This window comes from Nanorana parkeri, unplaced genomic scaffold, assembly GCF_000935625.1.
Source record: "Nanorana parkeri isolate BGI_ZX_2015 unplaced genomic scaffold, ASM93562v1 scaffold7, whole genome shotgun sequence".
NCBI classification, from domain to species: domain Eukaryota; kingdom Metazoa; phylum Chordata; class Amphibia; order Anura; family Dicroglossidae; genus Nanorana; species Nanorana parkeri.
This window is the reverse complement of record NW_017306275.1, coordinates 1671500-1690331: the sequence shown is the minus strand read 5'-3', so window position 1 is coordinate 1690331 and position 18832 is coordinate 1671500. Positions and strand designations below refer to the sequence as shown.

The window sequence follows — 18832 nt, the reverse complement described above, 5'->3', positions numbered from 1 at the left end:
TATATATATATATCAACCATGTAAATATGTAACATGTTATCATGTTATGAAGGCAAAACTAAGTTGGTTTTGTTTCCTTTTGTAGTCTTAGAGAAGATTCGCAGTGCGGTCGGCTGTGCCCAGCTCCTGATGTCACAGAAATTCTACCAGTTCAGAGAGCTGTGTGAGGAAAACCTGGTATGTACACCTCATATCCTTCCTTAAAACTTCCCTAAGAGATCACTTCCAATGTGGATTGGGTTTCTTAAAAAAAGTGAAATATGTGAAGTGATATATGCAGATGAGCTGGTGTGTTCATGCTTTGGGAATTTTTTTCCACCCTTTTCTTCATGTCTGGTTCAGCATGCTCTACAATTACAAAGAGTTTTCCTGTTTATAATCCCCCTTATTACAATTCCCTGGCAAACATCAATGACTTGCATTGCATACAGCACATTGTTTGTGTTTCCATGTGTACAACTGCCCAGGCATGCTTCCACCAGTACTAGCAAGAGTAATTGTATTTCACTTATGCACTGATGTAACATGCCTCTCTAGTTATTAGGTATTAGCACTTCTGATGACCTAAATCCTGGTAATTGCTGGATTTATTCTTCTTCACTTCACATCTGTCATATTTGATTTTATAATGGGAAAATGGGAAAAGCTGTAAGCTGTGACTCCAACTTGGCTCTAGATATTCCTAAAAACTGATGCGGCATCTCTTGACAGATGGGCAACATTTTTACCCATTAAATTGTTAGTCAGTAGATGAGTAATCACAGCGTCAATCTGAGGTATGCAAGGACCAACCACAATTGACTTCAGAATGCCATTTTATTTAAAAGGCCCATTATTGGTTAAAAAATGACACACTTTAATCAAAACGGATATTTCAAATCACAAATGTATTTGATTCCATGAATGGGTTTCATAAAATTAAAATATTTTTCCTAAATTTCACTTGTCTCAGATGTGTTCCAGATGCCCATTTATGGCCAGGATCAACCTAGTCAATGGCAGGTCATTCCTCTTTAAGAAGCTGACTTTGTTAGAAATAAAGTTGGCTTGTCCTAGTTTGGATACTTTATCGAATGTTGCTGTCATACACTGCTACAACATAGTATTCATAGGGTCAGACAGTCCTGTAAGAAGACTTACCATCCCTTTCTGCTTTTACTGGTGTGTCGTATTGCTCAGCACACATACTTTTTCTCCTATTCATGGAATGCATTGAGCCAATGAAGTTTAAGAAAAAGTAATTGCAGGCTCTATTTTAACTGTGAGCATATACACTATATTGCCAAAAGTATTGGGACGCCTGCCTTTACACGCACATGAACTTTAATGGCATCCCGGTCTTAGTCCGTAGGGTTCACTATTGAGTTGGCCCGCCCTTTGCAGCTATAACAGATTCAACTCTTCTGGGAAGGCTGTCCACAAGGTTTAGGAGTGTGTTTATGGGAATGTTTGACCATTCTTCCTGAAGCGCTTTTGTGAGGACAGGTACTGATGTTGGACAAGAAGGCCTGGTCCCCAGTCTCCGCTCTAATTCATCCCAAAGGTGTTCAGGACTCTGTGCAGGCCAGTCAAGTTCCTTCACCCCAAACTTGCTCATCCATATCTTTATGGACCTTGCTTTGTGCACTGGTGCGCAGTCATGTTGGAACAGAAAGGGGCCCTCCCCAAACTGTTCCCACAAAGTTGGGAGCCTGAAATTGTCCAAAATGTCTTGGTATGCTGATACCTTAGGACAGGGGCGCCCACTATTTTTCGTCTGGAGATCTACTTTTCAAATGACGAGCTCAATGAGATCTACCAACAAAAAAACACCTGCGTTCAGGGGCTGAAGGGGGCGTGGTGTTGCATTGAAGTCAATGGCACCGCAGCCAGGCCCCTCGCCCACAGTGAATGCTGCAAGCACTTTTTGCAGGTCACACTGGACCGGAATGCAGGCACTAATGTGCCTGCGTTCCGGGTGCTAGCGATCAAACTGTGGGGGCCGGGGGACATGGCTGCGGTCGATCGGCCGTCAGTACGGGGGGGGCGGCGTTGCTGTTTTGCCTAGGGCAGCAGCATTTGTAAATACACCGCTGGCTGCAACCCCATGCCCCCTCCCGCCCCTGAACGCTGGGAGTCGGCATTCCAGTGCGTTCTTTTTTTTTTTTAAAGAAAAAGAACAAACGATTCATAAAAAGTTAGGTCTCCTAGATCTAAAAAAAAAAAACAAAATAAGCTTTAATATCACTTTATGCAATTTGATAGAAAATCTATTTATTGCAGTCAGTCTCTGTCAGAGGGATTTCCCTTCTCTTCTGCCTCTGTCCAACAACTATCAAATATACAGGAAGTAGGGAGATTTTACCTTACTTCCTGTGCTTTCAAAAGGAATTAAGTATAAATCTTCTAAATAGGGAGACAAAGACATCAATGATATGATTACAGAGGATCTAACCCTTTTTGACCCTATCCAAAACAAGGGATAAAACAAAGGCTCTAAAAATGATTTTATAACACACACTGGGGGGGATTTATCAAAACTGGAGCAAGCAGAATCTGAAGCAGTTGTCCTTAGTAAACTACCAGCTTCTCTTTTCAGTTTGTTCAGTTAAGCATCTTCAAAGCTGTTAGGAGTAGAGTGTTTTAGTTTGTCTAGTACATGTCAGCTTTATTGGAATTGGAGGCTAGAATGGTTTTCCTTCTACACCAGTTATTAATAGAATGTACCTAATCCTTGCTTTGACTGTGTTTTGCAGAATCCCAATGCTCACCCCAGGCCAACATCTCAGGATTTAGCAGGGTTCTGGGACATGTTGCAACTGTCCATAGAAAATATTAGTATGAAATTCGATGAACTTCATCAGCTAAAAGCCAACAACTGGAAACAGATGGATTCCATTGATAAAAAGGTAGGTAGAGGAAAGTCAACCATTTTTGTTCTATATTTTTCAGCATCATCAAATGCTAATTTTCATTTTCTTATTTTCCCATTTTCTAATATCAGAGCATTAATAGGGATAAATTAACCCATTGTAAACACAGTGAGCACACTTGACCTGTTCAGCACTGCTAGGCCTCCATTCTCAAAAGGGTGGACAAATCCTTTTTAAGTCTGGTATTTCATTTTTTTTTTTATATTTTTAATATAACATTAACAAAAAACAACATAAACAATAGGTTTGCAAAATTATCCATTTACTTGCACATTCCAGGAGTTACTACCAAGAAAATTAAGGAAGCACAGAAAACAACACTGAACCTGGTATTCACCACAAAAACAGCAGCAAAAACTACAAAGGGACCTCCGCCATCCTTCAAAACTAGGACACAATAAACCCTTTAACTTACTTTGTGTCATTTTTTTTTTTCTTTTTAGTGGGGTGTTCACTCTCAGGTAATATTTTAATACATTTAACATTTCCCTTAAACTATAAGCTAAATATAGTATATAACTATTGAGAAGGAGAGCTTGTAAGGCCTCAACTATCTCTACCTGTTCTCTTCTATGCTCTTAAAGGCTACCAATGTCCTTTTGGAAATGTTATTTGCTGCCTCTGTAAATATTCATCTTTCATTTATCAGCATACACAAACCATTTCACAACCACTGGCATTCAGTATTTTTGTATTCATTTTTTAATATGAAACTTCTGACAACATTTTTACATTTGTAAAGAGCAGTAAAGGGTTAGAACCTTGTTCTTTTAAAGCTATTTCTCTGTAACTGGTAGCCAATGTAGGGGAAAAAGATCAAATGTCTCTGGTGTGTCTGAGACAAAAAAGAAGAAAAGTCTTCATAATGGGGACCTAGACAGCAAGAAAAAGCTTATGGAGCTTCTAACCCTTCTATGTGCAATCCTAAACAAAAAAATAAATACCTTTGGTCCACTTTAAGATGGAATGCTCAAGGTTTGGATAGATTACAGCAGTTCACATGAAATGAAAACAGTTGCACGGATACTGTAAGTATCTGTTTTCCTTTGATGTTTGTTCCTTATCATCCAGTACACATATATCATAAAAGCATTCTATTTTCATCCCACATCTGTTAAAGAAAGAAAGGATCCAAGGAACTTTAAAGTGACATTAAACCCTCAGTTTTTGTAACATAAAACAATACTGTAAGGTGTGCTTTGCTGTAATCTATGGTAGTTTCCCTTCTCTTTGCTGCTCTTCCTTTTAAATCTGTATCTCTTCTCATGCTGGGGGAGAACTTCCCTTTGCAGCTGAGTGCCTCTTCCTGCAGTGCTGTCTCAGGTTGTGAACCTTCACACAAACACCATGTATCCATTCCAGAGACAAGGCAGTCAGCTGCAAAACAGAAGTTCTGCCCAGCATGAGAAGAGATACAGATTTAAAAGAAGGGATCAACCATGGATTACAGTAAGGCACACATTACAGTATTATGTTAAAAAATCTGAGGGTTTAATGTAACTTTAACCACCTAAGAAATATTAGCAATACTATTATTCCCAAATTTATAGTTCTGTCAATATGATCCTTATCATGGTGCTATTTTGCAAATATATGTTATTTGAAGAACATACAGTGGGTCTTACCTTACCTTTCAAAAATTTAACAAATAACATATATCCCAGAATTTGCACACAAAATATTGTCATGCAAAAAAACAAAAAACATAAATATGCAGCATGTGGATAACAGTGCAGCATATACTCCATATGGCCAAGCTTCAACCCCTGGTTTTCTTATCTGTGAACATAACCTGAGGCAACATAGCTGCCATTTTCCTGTGCATGTTCATTTGCAGGCTACAATAACATGCACCATGACTGCATACAGTAAATGGACAAGTTGATATCCACTCTAGGATATGTCAGTCCGAAATTAAATTCTCACAAAGCATTAAGGCCTGGTTCACACCTGGGCGTTTTACAGCGCGTTCCTACGCGCTGTAAAACACTCAACATGTGAAAACCAATGATTGTCTATGGGCATGGTTCCCACCTGGGCGTTTTAAAGCGCGTAGGAAATCGCTGCAAAATGCCCTACGCCCAAAGAAGTACAGGAGCTTCTTTGGGGCGTATTTGCCCTGCGTATCCTTTAGGATACAGTCGGATAGCCCTCGGAAACGCGCGTTTGTCGCACGTTACTTTTACCGCAAATCGTGGTAAAAACGCGCGGCACGAAACTCATGGCAAACGCGCATATTCCTTACGCCTAGGTGTGAACCCAGCCTTAAGACTTATTTTTAACACACATAAATATTCTCATGTAAGAGTTTTATTTAACATTGTTTTCATTGACATTTAAAAACATTTAAATAAAAAAATAAAAAGTAATAAAAAAATAATTAAAAAAATAATAAAAACACATCCTTGAGGCGGGGCACATAACGTCACGTTGGGTGACAACGCACGCCGTTTGGGGGGGCACATTTTTTTGTTCTTGCCTCGGGCGCAAAAAGAGTTAGCTGCAGGTATGACTGAGGCAGTCTAATTGGATAGTTGGATGATGGCTTTGGCTTGGTAGGTTGAGATTTAGCTGAACAGTGAAAGAAGCGTAGACTCTTGGCCTTGTTCACACCAAATGCAAAGCAGATCTGCATGAGACCTGCACACGCAGTGCAGTGGGTTGTGCCGCGTTTATGATGCGTTTTTGATGCGTTCTGGGCCATTTTTGGTTAAAAAATGTCTTGCTTTTTTTCGTTAAACATGGGCTTTCCGTGCGTTCCAGGCGTTTGCATGGCTTTTTGATGCGTTTGCATGCGTTCCAGAGAACTGAACGCTGCAATGTGAACTGGAGCTAAAAATACCATTGGAATACATTGGACGCAGTTTTGCTCCGGTCTGTAACTGCTCTGCTCTGCACCTGCTCCGCGCTTGGTGTGAACAAGGCCTAACAGTGGGTCACTCAGGGAAAAGTGTTTCTAGCTAATAAACATAAGTGTAGACACTAGAAAATATGTGTTCTTTGGCTCAAATTTGTGTTTTTAAAGTTTATCAAGGCTGACAAGTTCACTTTAATTAAGTGAAAAAAAAGTCGGGGATAAAAGTATGAGTAATTTGGTAATATGAACCTCTAGTAAAGCCCTGCCTGAAAGTTTAAAACTAGCCACACGTAACAATACATTGTTCTTGGGAAATCCATCTTTACAGAGATTGTAACGTGTGGCCAGCTTGAAGTGGCTTCGCCACTCGCGTTAGAAAAATATCTTAACAAATCTACATTGTTCAATGCAGTATTAAAGGTCATACTGTGCAGATGCTGTACCAATACCGAGATAACCAGGGAGAACTATGTAAACACCTTGCAGTTTTCCCAGATAAAAATATCACATTTATGTTTGCTTGATAACAATTATTTATCATTTACAGCTGGTGCTTATAGCAACATTATGGTTACATTTGTAAATACCTTTTTCCAAATATTGGGAAACTTTCAAACAAACAATTTTACAAAAGACATTTGTGCTCTCTTTATCACAACCTTTTTTGATTTACAATTTACAATATTACAGTCATTGTTTTAAACAAAGGCACTACCCACCCATTAATACACGAGAGGTCCTAAAAAAACCAGAGAAAAGAAAATTCTCCAAAAAAAGAGAATTTGCTAATTGGTGACCAATCAGATTCCTTGTTTGCAGTTTCCCATAGCATAAAAGATAAAACCTGATAGGTCAAGGTGAGTATATGCTAGATTCTTTTCTCCAGTTTTTATTTGTGCTTTTTTTCTAAAAGTTTAGAACCAAGAACGTTGAGTATTAAGAATGTTTGGTGTAGAGACTAGAGTCTTCTACCCATGAGTTTGTGTTTTGTACCATAATTTTTCTTGTTCAGCTTTTCAAAATTAACCGGTGATTTCTATAAGCAGCTCGACTGCTCTGTCCGCTTACAACTTTCCAAGTGAACTTATATGACCTTGTTTGGACAATCTGAAGCACATTTTGTGCTCTCTTTCAGTATTATTTAGGTGCCAGTATAACTACTTTGCTGATTAGTGTTCCAAAGTAAATTATTTAGATTATGTACTTAGTTTTATTCATAACAGCAGCTTTAAAACAGTATAAAATTATTATGTTCTACCGAACATAAAAATTATGTAGTATTTATTCAACTTTTGAGTAGTTAATCTAAAATACAACATGTATCAGGAGAGAAAGAAAAACATCTGTTCAGCCTAAGCAACCAATATGATTGCAACTGTGATTTATCTGCTGCAGGTTATAAGATGATCAGCTGTAGTGGACAACACTGACATTTTCTTTTTTAACCATAATGGATCATGAGGTTTGTCATTATTTAAAGACGCTTTTGCATACTTGCATTGTGTTTACTCATATGCATGATGTGAAATTAAACATTTTTTGCATCAATTTATCTATTTTCTTAAATGTATTCCTGTGTAATCCTTAAAGTGACACTAAACTCAGGAGTTACATATTAAAAATGCATTTGAGTACCCTAACTATTAACAAAAATGTATCTTATTTGTGTATCACTCAGCTGTAGATCTTCAAATCATCTCTGAATTTATGCTGACACTGTCCTTCCTTCTGGAGGGTGGCTACTTTTGTTCCCCATGGTCCATGTGTTGTAAAGTAGCCACCACTCCAAGCTCACACCCATGATAGACTACAATCTCAATACAAATTAGTGAACTAAACGTGAGCTTGTAGTCCATTACGGGAGTGAGCTTGGAGCGGTGGCTACTTTACAACACACACAGGGACCATGGGGAACAAAAGTATCCACCCTCCAAAAGGAAGGACAATGTCAGCAGCAATTCAGAGATGATTTGAGAATCTACAGCTAAGTGATACACATATAAGATACATTTTTGTTAACAGTTAAGGTACTTCAATGTATTTTTAAGGTTGAACTCCTTGGTTAAGTGTTTTTTTAACCCTTTTGCTGCCACAGACGTATGGCTTACGGCAGAACACAACTGTTTAAAGCTGGCCAGCTCAGTAAACCTTACGTCGGTGGCTTTCTCCCTTCTGCTTTAGGCTCATGGTCACTTTAGCTTTCCCCTGTAAAATAATAGCTGCTATTAACAATGCATCTGACTGCTGCTCCTCAGATCCCAACTACTCTTCCCAGCCCGTATGGGCTGAGGCAGTGGGGTTCCGAGGAGAAAAGGTGAGCTGAAGCTGGCAGGGGGGCGGAGGAGGAGGGAGCCGCTTGTCAGGATGGCCAATCGGCAGGTGAGGAGAGAGCAGAGACGCTGTCATCCTGTCAGTTTCAGGATGACAGTGTCTCTGTGTGTGGCTGAGCCAAGGATTGGTATATATCTGTGATATTTACCGATCCTCTGTATGCAGAGCATACACTGGAGTGATCAGCTGATCACTCCAATGTTTGTAAACAACTGCAGACACATAGTACTATGTGTTCCCAGTTATGAATGACCAGGAAGTGATTTACATCACTTCCTGTTCATTCATGAGTTTATGAATGGGGGAAGAAATAACTACAGAGGCTTCTACCCATTCATAAGTGGCTAATAATAAATATTTACTATCACCAGTTTTTGAATGAATGGGAAGCCTCTATACTGAGTGCTTTCCATTCATTTAGAACAGAGGCTGCAAAAATGTATTTTTCTATTTCAAACGGGAAATTTCAGGGGTCTGTTTAGACCCCTAATATTTCCCAAAGCCCCCCTCCCAACAGTATAAAAAATAAATACACAAAATACAAAAAATTATAAAAATAAATAAAAAATATAATATTATAGATTTAGTCAGAAACGTATTTTTTTGTGCACTGATACTGATTTTAGCGTGTTTTTATCAATTGAATTGTGTATTTTTATTGGTTTAATATTGTTTTGACAAACATTTGCAAAGGACCTACAAATTGAGTAGCACCATCTTTTTATTCTACTGGGCCTGTGCATTCAGAAAACATAGTTTGGGGAGTCTTTTACAAACCCTAGCAATGTAGAACATCAAAACAATGGCAAAAATTGCAAATATGGTGTGTCCAGCTGAAGTTAAAAGCGTTTCAGAGGGCTACGCAGCGAGAGGGTTATATTAGCCCATACAAGTCACAATTATTTTGCAGGTGAGCTAATTTTAGACTGAATCTGGTGATAGCTGATGTATTTTAGCTAGAGATGCACCGATACCGATACTTACCCCCGATACCGAAACTTCTGTTCAGGGGGAGATTTCCTCCGACCAGCAGTGCCGCGAGTGAACATGGAGCCGGCCAATCAGCATTCCTGGCCAATCAGCATCAAGCCGGCCAAACAGCATGGAGCCGGCTTCTCGGGCAATCAAAAAGCTGGGCAGTGGGCAATGCCATGCCGCCCGGCTTCCTGATTGGCCGAGAAACCGGCTCCATGCTAGCAGAAGTACCGGTATCGATAGAAAGACAAATATTGATACTCATAGTCGATACCGAAAACCGGTATCGGTGCATCCCTAATATAAGCTAATGTATTTTTTTGGTCCAGGTAGTGTAGGTACCATTCTTAAATTTTACCCTGAAGAAACCCCTAAATTAATTTTCAAGTCTTCTGGAACTTCTAATAAAAATGATATCTCTAGCTTACGGTACATAAGTATGATCAGCAAGTTGTGACATATCTAGGCTATTTGACAGAAAAGATAGTTTACCATTACCTTTTTACTCTATACAGCAAAATAGGCATTACATGATGAACAAACAATACTAATGGTCAGAAAATAAACTCACAATATGAAAATTCTAGTGCCCTCTTACATCAGTGATCAGTGCAAAATTGCCTTTTTAGGCATGTGGTCAGTGGACGAAGGCCCCCTTATACTTATACTGGCAGTTGTGGAGAAGGGCTCCAGTATTATGGTCATCAGTGGGAAAGTGCCTGTATTCAGTATATTGGTCAGTCCATTACTGCCCACCACTCAAGGAACCCCTAACATCTTTTGGAGACACCCTAAGTTTCCACAGAATCTTGTTGAGAAAGGCTTCCCTAATACAGTTGCTCTGACTGACAAAGGGAAAGTCAGGATTATGAGCCAATCAAGTAGGCTGCATACAAATATACTAATATGAGAAGAGAGCAGAGTAAGCAGAGGGATGATCTCATCAATCTGCTGCTGCTGCCGCTGCTTTACTGTTTCGTCAGCAGAGGGTTGGTGGAGAAAGGACACCAGTTTATTCCTTAACTTTGAGTGGTGTCACCTGTAGCGGCTGTGAAACTCGGTTCTGTTTGTTTTTATGGACCTGGCTGACAGTAACCAGGTTTAAACAGACGTCTGTCCGTTTAGACCTGGCTGCCCATAGAATTACATTGGGCATTTGATCAGATCCACCTGAAAAACTGACAGACAGACCCGATCGGACCGCCGTGTGAAAGTGGCCTTCTATGTATTTTATCTGTACATTTAGCTGTTTGCCTGGACTTCAGCTTTAATGTTCTTTGTATTTTGCTACAGAATGCCACACACATAAACAATATAAAGCTCTACAGCACCAGCTGTGGCAACAGGTTGCGGCTTTATATAGCAACATAGTTTTTTTTTTTAAATGATGTTCAGAATCTCCGAGCACCAATCATAAACATTCACATTCTGCATTACATTTAAAAAATGCTATCTTGGCACAGAGGTCACACAGCTGCACACCAAAGCCATACCAAACATCACTTTAAAGTCACTTTAGTTGGGCGTTGTTTTGCTTCTGTTGACCAGAAGGTATTGAGGGAGCTTTGTTACACTTGGTAAACTTTTTAAAATATTAAATCTGCATTAATTAAAATTATGTTTGCCAAACTTCCTTACTCAGGCTTACTCATTGTATTCCTATATTATAGCACATGTTAATCATAGTTCATCAATGAGTAGACTGCTTAAAGCAAACTGATAAATTAAGTGATATGATTAGCCTCAATTGGCTTGTTATAATGCCATGGCTGCTCTCATGGTTTAGGCAAATAAGGGCAATTCAACTTAGTTTAGTAAATAATGAAGAGTTAACGCTTCTTTCAGGTTTTAAATGTTGCTTGTGACCTTGTTTGGGGGATTTCCCATACCTCCCATCCCTTTGACAATATTGCCACTAGAACAGGAAATTAGGTGAAATCTCTCTAACAGGGACAGGGAACGGTAGAGTGGGAGAAGTTTAGAACCTCCATCAGCTCTTTATTGCTGCCTGTGCCCCCCGTTTAAGATTCCCATCATTTCCTGTTCCAATAACAATGTTGTTATTTTAACCAGAAGAGAAAACTCTCCAATGAGGATACACAAGAAGCCTGACAGAAGTACAATCCTTCCTATTCCATCCAAAATGAAACATTTCGGCTGATTTTACATTTTAGGTCCACATCTTTACTCTAGTATTGTACTACACATCGCCTTATGCTGCCCATATACCAGGCCAGTTCTAGAACTTACAACCAGCATTTAAATGTAAAATGATGAATCAAATAACATACAAACACCCTGCAATATAAATACATATATATATTTTTTTTATTTTTATTGTACTTAGGATACCTTGATCCATTTGATCTTTTTTTTTTATCAAAAGCTGTTTGAAATTGTTAGAAAATTTTTAAGCATTTTTTTAGTTCAATCAGATTTTATTACAGATTTTCAGTACAAATCAAGGAAAACAATCATACTTATGATGAAACAGTTATAAGTATAACAACAAATACAAAAGGGGGAGGGGAAGGGGTACTCCCGGATAGGGATATCACGGTGCAGAGAAGGCTCTTCTCTTATCCGACCCAGACAGGGGGCAAGAGTGCAGGCCACAGAGTCAGTAGCTGTAGATAGCTAGGCATGTAAAGAAAACGGCATTATAGTCATGGAGCAAGCCTGTCATCAAAGTACACTTCGTAGGTGCCCCCACTCGAGAGCTCTAAGGCCACGTATATATGACATCCAACCGGAATTCCCGCTATAGTGAGATAGCTCGAGTAGGAGGCTCATATGCAGCAGGACATAAGATATGGGTGTCGGATAGGAGGCATGAGTCAACCAGGGTGGAGCCCCTAATGGGAGGAAGGGTATAAGAAAATGGGAAAACAGGGGGGTGAGAGGAATAGACTAAGCATAGGAGAAGCACAGGAGGGGGGATAGGGTTGAGAAGGCGAGTAAAAGAAAGGGTCCACTCTCTGTCATGGAATCCAGCTACCTCAGAACACCAGGGAATCAAGAGTAGACAGCCTCCGGAAAAGCAGCCGATTCCCTAAATAAGAGCCAGGCAGACCAGGTGTGCACATATCAAGGGCCATTCCCATGCTCCTCTGCCAAGAGGCCTTCCAGATCAGCTATTTGGTCCATCTCTACAGCCCATTCAATGAGAGTGGGGACCACCGGTGTACGCCAGTGTCGTGGGATAACTGCCCGAGCAGCCGTGAGAAAGTGTCGCAGGAGGCCTCTTTTTGCTGACTTCAGGGACCCAGGGAGCATCGAGAGTAGCAGTATCTTAGGATCATTAGCTATTGCAGTACCTGTCACTCTGAGGTAGATCCCCAGAATCCCCCGCCAAAACTCCTGAAGCATAGGACAGCTCCACCAGATGTGCGTCATGTGTCCCAGGGGTTCCCCACAACGCCAACATGAATCCGGGGTAGCCGGATAAATACGGTGGAGGACTGCCGGGCATCTGTACCATCTAGTTGGGATTTTCAAGTTCTTTTTGTGAGCTTTACTGGCAATAGATAGGGAATGGGTAAACACGAATGACCGATCCCACTCAGCCTCCGTCACGGAGACAGATGTGTAGGCCGGTAGAGTAGGGGAAGTTGCAGCGGAGAGGACAGAGTAGATAAGAGAAACCGAATGTGTTGGAGGCAAGGAGGCCAATAACAAAGAGTCAAAGGCAGTGGGATCTGCCCGGAAGCATTCCGTCGTGGGGTAGGAGGTGACAAATGAGCGGCAACCAAGTTCCCCGGGATGTGCCTGAGGACGCACTGGAGTCCATGGGCTGGGCGCTCAGGGCTGAGGTCAGGCGACGGTTAAGCATTTTTTTAAACACATATACAACAGTAAAAGAAACATATGTGCTTTGGTTTTCACTTTGGCATCATGCAAATTTTAAATCCTGTTAGTAGACTGAGTTAGCTGATTTTGCTGCATAGCATAGATGATGGCACACTCTACCAACATTCTGTGGCAGTTTTTATTCCCCGGTAGGGCTGATGGCTGCTAAATAAAAACATAATCATGTACTATAAAGCTTCTTTCTAGCTGTTTATGACTACTAGAAGCCTTATGATCACTGAGTATCCACAGACCAATAAACAGAGCTCCAGGAAAAACACATAATTTAGTAATAAATATGTCTAGTGAATAGCTAAATCGCTAGAATGACCAGAGTCTGTAATTTTTGCATGCACAATTTGAAAGAAAAACTAATGTTCCATAAGCTTTTGGGTTCCTAGCAGAAAGTGAGCGCCATTCCTGAAAACGTCCTGTTTCAGTGTGTTTTGGACACCAGTTAGCTATTATTATTGATTTATATTTCTATAGCGCTTTTCTCCCTGGGGCTCAAAGTTATTATCAAATTGGTGTTAGGATGGATAAGAGGTAGGGCAGTCCTCTAGGATATGCTTAGCTTATACAAGGGCCAGTTTTAGACAGGAGGCAGTTACCCTACCAGGAATTCTTTAGAGTGTGGGAGGAAACTGGAGTACCCAAAGGAAACCCAAGCAAGTACAGGGATAACATGTAAATTCCCTTTTCCAAAATACAATTCCATCCATAAGTGATCCTCAGGTGTCAAAATATATTAGAAACCTAAATTTTGCTATGAGGAAGGGATTCATGTTTGTCAATACAGGTAATGTATCTCAGGATCAGGAACAAATAGCCGTGCCTGAGATGACATTATGCAAGTTTACTGTTGACTCGTGGTTTATTGATTCATCTATAATCTTAACTTCCTCTTAGTTAAATGTCCATGTTCAATTACTAAATATTTTGATAACTTCACAATTTTGACATTGCACACTATTCAATCAAACCACTCGGTTCATTGCTACAAAACAAGCCTTCACACCCTTCAAGTTCTCTGCCCACTAAACATTGGGAACATGCCCACCTAATTGAGGAAGAACTGTTTTTGTTGTCTATAGCAACCAGTCTGTGTTTCCCTTTCATTCTCTTACAGTACACTAGAACATAAAAGCACATATACTTTACTCCCTGTTGTTGGCAACAAGTTACTTTCAATCATGGGTGTCTGGTATTTTTACTTAGTTACGTTTCAACACTCCAGTAATATATATCATGTAGGTTATTGAGTTCAGTAATATAAAACCCTTGTATAGTGCCTTCTTTATATTTTCAAAGGGGTTTCATATGGTGCTGTTAGAAAAGTGATGTCAGAAAGGCCACATTCCAATTGCTTTCAGTATTTTTGCATTTATTATTTAAGCTTACTGTAGCCAACCATTCACAGAGCTCAGTCCATCCGATGTTTAATAATGGGGAAGGTGATTGAAAAGACTTTTAAGGCAGAGATTTTTGCCTACATAATAGGAGAAGTATGTGATTTTTCTTGTCTCGTGTAGAAGCAGCTCTTTTCTCCTCTTTAGGTTTATATATTTTATACTTTGACCAGAAAAGCCATACAATGACTACCTCTAATGCTTAATAGTTTTATTACAAAATATAAACCCCATACTTATTTAAAGAAACTCTTTATAAGCCCAAAAACTTTTTTCCATTACTTCAATGATCAGACCTTCCCCTCTGCCAAAATGAAGATTGGCTGTAATTGTCTTATTTGGCCAAGCTACATTTGCCACCAGCCTCTAAGTTTTCCATGTACTCAAATAGAGAATCTGCCAAGGGCTCTTGGTATAGCTGTGTGCCCTTTGTCTTTCAGTTGAAGGGGAGTTCAGTGGAGGCAATTGAACTTCTGGACTCTAAGCACTCTAAGTGAAAATAATTGGCCACTGTAATTTGGAGAAAGTCGAAAGAAGGTGGTTAGCACACCATAATATCCCTAGCCTTGATGAGGTATTTTTCAAACAGGATATTTGAGGATATGCAAGCAAGCACCGGAATGACAGTATGGTCAAGGTTATGCATTGTCCAAATTTATAGATCAAGTAATCCCTTGGAATAATATCTTAGTGTTTCTAGGACCAAGCGGCAGTCCAGAAACATGCTGACCATCTTCTAGATGCTGCTGCATTACTTATCTGATAAGATCTGTATTCTTTGACTCCAAAATATGCACATTTCAGCGTATTAGTGACCTCACTGTATTACATTTGCAGTTTATTTGGATGTATTATGGCAGAAACAGTTAAAGCAGGCCACTCAATGTTTAGTGCAGCACTGAAATTTTTAATACATAAATGTGAACTTTGCAATCATTTTTATATGTATAATTTAAGTTTTCATGTGCTACATTCCACATAAAAAACCCAGAAGTGTGAAAAGGCCTACCAGACTACCTTAAATAGACTAAAGCTGACCATTAGAACTACCAGTAGAATTTACTTTGAAAAAAATTGTTTTCTGCACAGCAAATCGACAAAGCCTTTTCAACTTTAGTAACAAAAAGGTGCAGGATGGAAACATTTTCTCAAACTAAAGAAATTTTAACAGTGAATGTGGTTTTAATTCAAGAAACTAAATTTCCAAACGACACGCTACAAGTCTCTGATGACATTATCAACTGTTCTGACTAGACTTTTTGTATGGACGTTTGTATGAAAATCTACTAGAGTATGGCATCTAATCATTAGAAAACAAAAAATAAGTAGTGATCTACCATAGCATTAGCAGACCATCACATATCAGGTTTCAGTAGTATAATCAGACCAATTATTCTTGGTGGCAGATTACTATGGGGTGCAGCACAAGCCTTTTATTTGCACTATTATATAAGCCTCAAACTTAGGAGTTTTGAAGGCTAAGCCATATTATAGCCTTACTATAGGTTGTTTCTTTGCTGTGCATTCAAGCTACAAAGTAAAGGTATAAATCGTAATGAAAACAACTAAACACGTTAAAAGAAAAACAACATAAGTCTGTTTTTATTATTATTCTAATATTCTATTAAAAAAATGCTGTTGGTATGTAAATGTATATGCATATTAATGTGTCATACAAAGTCTCATGGAAACAATTAGTAAGTGCCTCATTATGAGTAAAATTGACTATGTTGTACATAAGTAAATGGTATGTGTTGGAGACAAATTTCTTCAGTAGGCATAAAAGCTACAGTACTTTTAGTAAAACAAAAGCAAGTGTACACAGGTGCTTTCTTGTCAAACCCTGACACCTCTGTTCTCTTACATCCAACACTTATTCCAAGTAGAGTAAATTCTAAACAGTGGATCTTCCAGAAGAGGTCAATAAACCAACCGTGAAGCTCCAAATATAGCACTGCACACAAAATGTGACCACATGTCTTCAAAGTACTTATTTTCATGGTATAGAGCAGAGTTGTACATCCTCTGCTTACATTAATGTTCAGGGTCTTCAAATGAACAGATGTGAAATTTATTTTGCTAGGTTATAAACTTAAAGTGCAACTGAAGCCAAAACCTTTGTTTCATTTTGGATAGAGTGGAGAGGGAACACAGCAGGTTGTCCTCGTAAGGGAGATTTTTAGCCTCTCTATTCCTAGTGATCGTTATCACTGAAAGTGAAAGAAAATCCCACATTTTGGGTTGTCATCAAAACAGGAATAGATGGGAAATCTTCCAATGGGGGCATATCGGACAGGAAGGGAAGGCAGATCTCCTGAGTGGAACACAGATGGCAATAAAGGCTGATAGGGGGTCAGCTGACAGCATAATCCTCCCTTACTCTGTCCAAAAATAAAAAGGTTTTGGTTTCAGTTCTATTTTAACCATGTGAACATTCACCTTGCTAAGCCTCTGCCCTTTTAGCAAATCAACCCTAGTTTTTGCCTCTTACACATATCCTACATATGAGAAATACATGCTTTATTTTTTCCATAACCGACAGCAGATAGGGATTTGTTGAACTAGTGTAAAAATAATATCCTTAATACTCACCAGTGTCACCACCAATGTTAAGTTCACTCAAGTACTTACTGTGTCACCACCAATGGTGTGTCCACTCAAGTACTTACTGTTCTACAAGCTGCAGTAGTTACTTGCGCAATTTGGCAGTAAAAGAAGGAGTTGTTTTGCCTGACATAAATGGGTGTTTCATTAATATACATTTCAAAAATAACTACGCACTAAAAGCACTGATGTTACTCTAAAGTGTGGGCATACCAGATATAATTATCTGTACTGTAATGTAAGCATCCCTCCTTCATTCAGTGAATGGTAACAATAATTTGTGGCAAAATAAATTATGACAATGCTCAATTATTTCCAAATAATCCAATATGAATAAAATCTGTTGATGTATTTAAAAAGTATGTTGTTGTTGTTGTTATTCATGTTAATAATCTAGCTATCAAAGTTTTTTTTCATTATTCTTCAATGCACCTCTGAATGATTGTCTTACTTCCTCTTTATAAGAAAGGGCGAGAAATCTGACACTAGAGAAGCGAAAACAAATGATACATAAATAGTATTACATAACAGGTTAATGTAAATACTTCACTTAGCAAGTAGAGAAACTATGAAATTGTAACAATGTATGTTATTATTTAACTTGTAATTTGTATGGTATTTAATTAAGAGTAACCCCACCCAATATGGATTTCCTCCTTTTCCGTAGGTTTCGGTTAGTGTCTATATTGCTGTTGGTGGAATCTATCTCCCACAACAGGACATGCTTGACTTTTCAGCACTTAAGTTAAACAACAACAAAGCTGAAATGCTGAGCGTGGCCTGCCACAGCCATGCTGTGGGGAAGGGAAGGGTTCGATAAAGCAATAAAGAGGCAGCTTATAACCCTGGCCCACTCCAGTATAAGGAGGAAAATCAATTTAGGGTGAAAATAATTTTTTAATAATGTATCTCACTGCATCACCCCGAGCAAGTGAAAACTCTAAAATGATTACCATACAGCTTTTTGTGGCATTAACTACAGTTGTTTTTGCTGTTGATGTTTTTTTCATTTTGACTACCAGTTTACACAACCTACAAACAAACAAACAAAAAAAAAAACATTGGGGTCGATTTACTAAAAGGTATAAAATGTATTAATTTTATGAAGTACCTTTAGCCCATATTTACTGTAAAAACACAGCCTTGTACAAACATACAATTTATAACCTTCAGTAAAGAATACACATAACCAAGATTCATTTATTATAGAGCAATAATAAATGATATATAAAATGATTTGGGCCATGTTGTCATGAGAACTTAAATTCATGAGATAACACCCAATCAATTCACTAGACACTACTGGCTGGAACAACATGGCTGCCTCTCCTGCATGCATGTAATTGGCATTCCCCAATAGCACTTGCTTTGCATTTGCTTCCTTTCCTCCAGCAAGGACTGAATCTGGCTCATTTGGAGGTATCTGTCATTTTGTACTAGTAACTCTACCCCATTGTTTGAAAACACTCATGATTAATAATAGCATATACATTAAATGATCACATCCTAATGCATATTTTGCTTTAACTAGCTAACGAGACAAGGACATAGGGAGAGATGGAAAAGCTGCTTTCACAGCTTGTATGGAGAACCTGTATAATACAATAAACCTTCTGCTTTAATCAGGAGAGAAGGGCCCCTCCTCCCGTGCCAAAGAAGCCATCGAAAGGTCAGGCCCCACTGGTCCGGGACAGATCTCTGGAAAGTACAGAGAGACAGCGGCACGAGGCGCGGAAGCGGCTGATGTCTGCAAAGCGTGCTGCATCTGTGCGGCAGAATTCAGCTACCGAAAGTGCGGACAGTATTGAGATCTACATCCCAGAGGCTCAAACCAGGCTATGAAGCCATCACAAGTGACACTGGGGGAATATTATATAACTATATATATATATATA

At 39.1% G+C, this 18832-nt stretch overlaps 1 protein-coding gene across 1 annotated transcript in view; it reads left to right on the top strand.

The window, feature by feature from the left end:
- The window catches only part of DLGAP1 (DLG associated protein 1), a 205333-nt gene extending 186554 nt beyond the window's left edge, over window positions 1-18779 (top strand). Inside the window, exons 8-10 of the mRNA XM_018553488.1 lie at window positions 86-177; window positions 2736-2888; window positions 18564-18779. Coding sequence (XP_018408990.1) covers window positions 86-177; window positions 2736-2888; window positions 18564-18779 — 461 coding nt within the window. The remainder of the gene's footprint in view (window positions 1-85; window positions 178-2735; window positions 2889-18563) is intronic.
- Window positions 18780-18832: the final 53 nt, after the last annotated feature.